The sequence below is a fragment of the Charadrius vociferus genome, unplaced genomic scaffold (assembly GCF_000708025.1).
Source record: "Charadrius vociferus isolate BGI_N301 unplaced genomic scaffold, ASM70802v2 scaffold415, whole genome shotgun sequence".
NCBI classification, from domain to species: Eukaryota; Metazoa; Chordata; class Aves; order Charadriiformes; family Charadriidae; genus Charadrius; species Charadrius vociferus.
In genome coordinates this window covers 367,592-374,081 of record NW_009648367.1, presented here as the reverse complement: position 1 = coordinate 374,081, position 6,490 = coordinate 367,592, and the positions used below count along the sequence as shown (strand labels likewise).

General features: G+C 42.3%; 1 protein-coding gene across 1 annotated transcript in view; it reads left to right on the top strand.

The window, feature by feature from the left end:
- Nucleotides 1-3,482: 3,482 nt before the first annotated feature.
- MYH13 (myosin, heavy chain 13, skeletal muscle) overlaps nt 3,483-6,490 on the top strand; it is a 35,619-nt gene continuing 32,611 nt past the window's right edge. Inside the window, exons 1-5 of the mRNA XM_009885293.1 lie at nt 3,483-3,668; nt 3,763-3,906; nt 4,001-4,157; nt 4,721-4,748; nt 4,831-4,942. Of these exons, the coding sequence (XP_009883595.1) occupies nt 3,483-3,668; nt 3,763-3,906; nt 4,001-4,157; nt 4,721-4,748; nt 4,831-4,942 (627 nt within the window). The remainder of the gene's footprint in view (nt 3,669-3,762; nt 3,907-4,000; nt 4,158-4,720; nt 4,749-4,830; nt 4,943-6,490) is intronic.

The following is a 6,490-nucleotide window of genomic DNA, read 5'->3' as shown; positions in this document are numbered from 1 at the left end:
TCCTCCCAAAGGCTGAGACCTTGAGTATGCCTGCAGGCCTCAGGTACTGTAAACCTACAGGCCAGGGCTGCAAGTCTGCCTTGTGGTCCAACTGGCAATTGCCTTACTCTGTCCCAAGCTTGAGGCTGGTTTCAGACTTGCCAGCACTACATATGGAGATTTAACGAGAAAAATTCCACCTCACTAAGTCTTCTCTATCAGCATGTGTAGATAGACAGAGAAGATAGGATAGGATCTACTAAAATCATAGTCCATAAAGAAATAATTGTGAAAAATTAGAAAAAAACCCATCTTGATGGTTAAAGAAAGTTCTTGAATTCAGGAGCTAAGTGTTGCTTTATTTGGCATTATCAGAGCTGTCTTTGGGTTCCTCCATCCTGGCACAGAGCAATGTGATAAGAAGAGGTCAGTGCAGCTGACTCCATACAACCTTAAACCAGTCCCATCTCTGAGTAATTAGCAGAGAGATCAGAGCTTCAACACGTTTACAACTAAAGAGTAAATTATTATTGACCAAAAATAGAGCACTTGAATGCTGTGTGGGCAGGAGATTACATATAAAGAGCCACAGCTGAAGGCTACCTTATTCTTTGTTACCTCAGCATCTCACGGTAAGTCGCATCTGCTTGCTTCATACCCTGACCATGGTATCTCTACAGCTCTGCAAAGAGGTGAAATATGTAAGGGCATTTTCCTCTCATTCCTCACTTCGTAACATTCCAGGTCATGCTTTACATGCAGTGTCAAGGTTATATGACCCAAACCACTCCAGTGTGATGGCACAAGCAGAAGCAGAAGAGCCATGCCATGCCCTTCTACAAACTTTGCTGCCTCCAAGCCCTATGAAAGGCACAGGAAAACTGACTCTGAAGGCAGTTGAAACTGACTGGGAAAATATATGTAATGTAGCTGATCTTTTCCTAGACATTAGATTTATTTTCTGCAGATCATGGCAATGTGTGGAGGAACACAAGATTTTCTGTGGGATTTGGCTCTAGGCCAAGAGTTGTAAGGCTCTGTGTACAGTTCAGCTGTTGGAGAGACTACACAAGGCGTATAGATACTACAGAATGTGTTTGATAGAGCATATGCTCAAAACAGTGGACTGTTTTTGATTTAACTCTCTCTGTCTTTCTTTTAACCATTCCACACAGATACTGAAAGCAGATTTCCTCCTGGGCTCTCTGAAGGTAAGGGTTTAACAAATAACATGCAGTTTTGCTAATTGATTCTGAGCAATGATTGAAGCTCACCCAGACAATGGCAAGGGCAGGTGGCAAAAGACTGTGATGTAGAACTAGGTTCACTGAAAAGGATATATGCTATTTTAATCAAGATGACCATATTCACAGTTCTTCGTAGGGAATCCTCCCTGCCATCTGCACAACTGCTGGAAGCCTGAAACTGAGGTTGTGTTCAGAGAGGAGGCTCAAAGTACAATTCAAGAAGGGTCTAAACTTACCCTGTCTTAAGCTAGTTTCCTCTGGGATTTGGATTATCTGACTTTGGATTATCACACAGGTCCTGAAACCAGAACAAAGTTCAGGGCAATCTTGTCTCCTGTCTGATAGACATATCTGTTTATGTACAGTCACCTTCACAGAGAACTTAATATGTACCCTTCCTTTCTCTGTTTTCTGGGGAAGGTTAGTGATTGAGTGACTGTAAGAGTTCACCAGAGCAACAGAAGGGACCCTCCACATATGTGCCTTCCATCCTAATACCAAAAAACACTCACTGAAGTTAAAGCTGAAAGGGATGGAAGTACAGGTTATTCTCCCAGAGAATGTCTTCTTCTTTGTGCATGAATGCATAAACATCTAAATTTTACACTATTTCCTACCAAAGACATTCAGTAGTTTAACAGGCTATGCCTCTCGAGAAATTTTCTGATAACCTATTGGCATTTTCTGATGCTCTGCTTAACCTTTCCATGGACACTGTGAAATAATTTCTCTCTTTCTTTCATGTTGCTTCTCTTGAGTCACTAAGAGGCAGGATGACATAGGCAAAAATGCTGGGCTCTATATACACAGAATGATACTTTCAAAGTAAGTTAAAGGTTCTGGATTTGTGCTTTGAAATTCCTTGGTATTAAAGGCTCTTGAGAGATGCAGTCCCTCAGAGTCCTGCAAGGTGCATATCCCATAGCAGAAAGGTTTTGCTGAGAGAGAACAGCACTTCTACGGCAATGTGTTCAAAAGTAGCATTACAAATGCTTTCAGACTCCTTTCATCATTTTCTTGCAGATAGAATCACTCCATGTTGATTGTTTCAGTATTGTGATGCCTTGGAAGCATACATCTGAGTTGTTCAATTCTGTCCCTTTACCTTTTTTAGTACCACAGCGCATCAGACAGCCCATGAAGTAGCAGGAGCTTAGAATGCTGATTGGTTGGCTTTTTTTGCTAGCCTGTATATTAGCTTGACTGGGGAAGAACGTTCTGTTTGTGCTAGTTCCTGGCTACTTTATTTCTGCTTGTGTTATCTCCAGATACTCGTGAATTATCCACATCAGTCCTTCCAACTGTAGCAACTAATAGCCTCTGTTTGTATCGAAGAATTTTTACTAAATATTGCTAAAAATGTAAAATAAAACTGAGCATAAAACAGTTTTCTGAAATATTTCTACTAGACGAATCCCTAACTGAATGACTGGTACATATTGGTACACATTAATTGTCTTTTAATGATTTATAACCAATGTTTCTCTATATAATATGATAAAGGTAAAAGGTACTTTGCAATTGAAATTCTTTGAAATGTTATATCAAGCACTTATTTAGCTAGATAATACTATGTTATTAATTATTACCTTCAATATACATTATGTTCCTTTATTAGCTAATTTTTCCACAGATCTAAAAAGATATTTTATAATTGGTTCATATGATAAACAGGTTTGGCTTTAGCTAGGTTATTGTTCCAGTGCTTGGTACAGACATAGACTAGCTGAACTATCCCTGCTTGGTTTTAAAACAGAAAACAGAAGGGAGCCAAGTATACCTCCACTCAGAAATTATGTGAGAGAGACAATATGTTTAACTTATGGATCTTATTCGTGTCTACATTTTTGGATGTCTAATGAAACAATCTATCTAAGTGGGTAGGTGTATGCCTCTTTGAGAAGTATGTGGCTGTGCAGCTGTGTGAATAGCAGGTGAAGACACCGTAGGAGAGGCTTTTGAAGACTTCTAGCTTGATATTCTCTCTGCCCTTACTTGGGCACACAGGCATCCTATTGAAGGTAGATGTCTTCAAAGACAATACATCTCTGTGTACAAAAGGAAATTTATTAGGACTTCTTCAATGGATACTTAAAATTGAGGCAGAGGTTAAATGCCTGACAGTAATTAGCCCTCTTCTTCTTAGTCATTGAGCATTACCACTTTCTGGATACATATAAATTACAAATGCACAGGCTCTCTGAAACTTTTATGAATTCCTCCAGAGCAAGTCCAGCCATGAGTTCAGATGCAGAGATGGCAATCTTTGGAGAAGCTGCTCCCTATTTACGGAAGTCTGAGAAGGAGAGAATTGAAGCCCAGAATCGTCCATTTGATGCTAAGGCAGCCTGTTTTGTAGTGGATGAAAAGCAAATGTATGTGAAAGGTACCATACAGAGTAGAGAAGGTGGCAAAGTCACAGTTAAAACACATGATGATACAGTAAGTGATACCAACTGTTACTCATACATGATCACCCAGTTCAGGCAGTTCCCTGGCTTAGATTTCTTCTCCTGTTCCTTTCTGACTTTGTCAGACTGTGACTGTAAAGGATGATGAAGTGTTTCCCATGAATCCTCCCAAATTTGATAAAATAGAGGACATGGCCATGATGACCCACCTCCACGAACCCGCTGTGCTGTACAACCTCAAAGAGCGTTATGCAGCCTGGATGATCTACGTAAGTACCAGCAGCAGTCTTCCTTTGGGTAGAGAGGAGGAACTGCTCTGCCAGGCTAAGGTGGAAGCCAACGTGCTGTCTCCCTTCCTCGCAGACCTACTCGGGTCTCTTCTGTGTCACTGTCAACCCCTACAAGTGGCTGCCGGTGTACAACCCAGAGGTGGTGGCTGGCTACCGAGGCAAGAAGCGCCAGGAGGCCCCTCCACACATCTTCTCCATCTCTGACAATGCCTATCAGTCCATGCTGACTGGTAAGTCATTTGGCAAGAATGGGAAACCCTGATATATGCAGGGCTGGCTGCTTGATCAAGGAACACTTGACAGTTCAGGCATCTCAGGTACTCTTCTACTTAGTGCCTGAGTGTAACAGCTCCCAAAGCCCTAAGGCACAACTCAAGATTAGACTACCTGTGGCGTCTTAATGACCTCTGTGCTTTCAGATAATGAAGGAAAGGCAGTAGCTATCTATATGGCTTTGTGACCACTCTCCTAGTAAGGAATTTAAAGAAACAGGAAGGAAGGAACACAGCAGAGAATCTGATTCTGATTAAATAATATTTAAGCCAAGGTTTATACATAAAAGAAAACAAATACGAAGTAGGAAGCTTTAAAAAGAACCATCACTTGGAATTAGATTTTGAGCTGCTCTATCCCTCTGTGCACAAAAAAATCCAAATGTAGACTTTACCTTGTCTGGTTACAGAATGATAAATGCAGTTACAATATAGTTCTTTCCCTTGAAGTCAGCTATGTCTGAGGAACAGAAGCCCTTCACATTTCATTTGAACAGCTCTTTCTGTGACTTTGTTTTCAGATCGTAACAATCAGTCAATCCTTATCACGTGAGTAAATTTTGATATGTGTCACAAAGCTGACGGAGAAGTTTTCTCTTTCCTGTAAGAATTAATATTTTCATTTCAACAGTGGAGAATCCGGTGCAGGGAAGACTGTGAATACAAAGCGTGTCATCCAGTACTTTGCAACAATTGCAGTTACTGGTGAGAAGAAGAAAGACCAACAGCCCGGCAAAATGCAGGTATGGCATTTCCTCTCCCTTCTAGTGTTTGCCCATGACTGTGCCTGCAGAGCAGAAACTATCAATGCATATTTTTGAGTTTCAGAACTATCAAAAGGCAGGAAGTGTAGCACAACTGAGGAGGCAGTGAGGATGTCTATCAGGACAGTCCAAGCACACCTACACTCATTTACCCCTGCTACCCGGCCTCCATCCCTCTGAACGCTGCTGGAACTCTCCTTAAAGAAACATTTTGTTAATGTAGGAAAGGCCCAAGACTCAGTTTCTCTCTAGTCTCCATTTACACAGGGGAAGTCTGCCCCAGGGAGAGGAAGATAATGTAGAACAGCAGTTTTCTCTGTGCTGTCTGTCCATGTGTCCATCCGTTAATGAGATCAGCCACATCCACAGCACCTGAGTGGCTGCAAGTGCAAAGAGAGCAGTTGATTCCCACTGGCACGTGATTGTGCCATTCCTATTCCTTGTTTCATTCCTGTTGACATGGGAAGTGCAGGAACTCTGAACTCCAGAACAGTTGTGCTGAAGTTAAGAGTCATTTCAATTGCATCAGGTAGTAGTTTCCACTGACTTGTTCTCACTAACATAACAGCCCTGAGGGCCAGCATAAGAAAAGAGATAGATTTGAGACAGCTGGGACCACCTGCCTGGCCGTTAGAAAGTAACCTCAAAAAGGATCCTTCCAGGGAAGAAAGCACACGCTCTGATGCCCCTTTCTGCTGAGCCGCCCAGCTGCTGCAATCTGAGTCCACTGGTGCATTTGCAAGGCGTGGGCTTCATTCCCTAGCACAGACCAAGCAACAAACATCCTTGTGGCACAAGCGTGTGTCACCAGTCTGTGAGATGGTATGTGCATCAAAGCGGGTGACACGTGTCAGCGTGTTATTTGAGTACCCAAGGGCACAGCAGCACCTAAGGAGATTCCAAGGCTGAATATACTTTTCACACTCAGAGGCAGGTGGCTGTGACTGATGGATTATTATGGCCAACACAAGTTCATCACAAGCACTCATTCCATCAGCACCATTTCAGAACCTGCTGGGCTCAGTTTTCACCAGCTGCTCACCATGCTGGGACTGATCTCAGAAAAACACTGACAGCTGAGAGATGTATTGACCGTGTCTGATATAATGAAAATCAACTAGCTCTCAGATGGGCAATGACCTGTTCTTCCCTCTTTTGAGTTTATTCACAGAATACTCTATTATTTTAGTATTCACAATCTCTGTAACAGTAGTACGTGCCTCTTCATAAGAACAATAAATAAAACACTCATGTTATAGTTCTGTCTAGACCAGCATTTCCCCAGAATACTGTCTCAGCCTCCATCACTTTGTCACCAAGCCTGTAGACAGGAGTCCAGAATTAACTTGTGTAAAGAATTGCCACATCTTCTTCCACGTTGTTCTTGCATGATGCTCCCTTGTGAGTTCCCTGGTCAGAGCTGTGCACTAAAAAGAGTTTTGGTGTTGGTTTAGTCAGCTGCACTGACACACTTCTCTCTTCTCTCTTCTCTCTTCCCTCTTCCCTCCCCTCCCCTCCCCTCCCCTC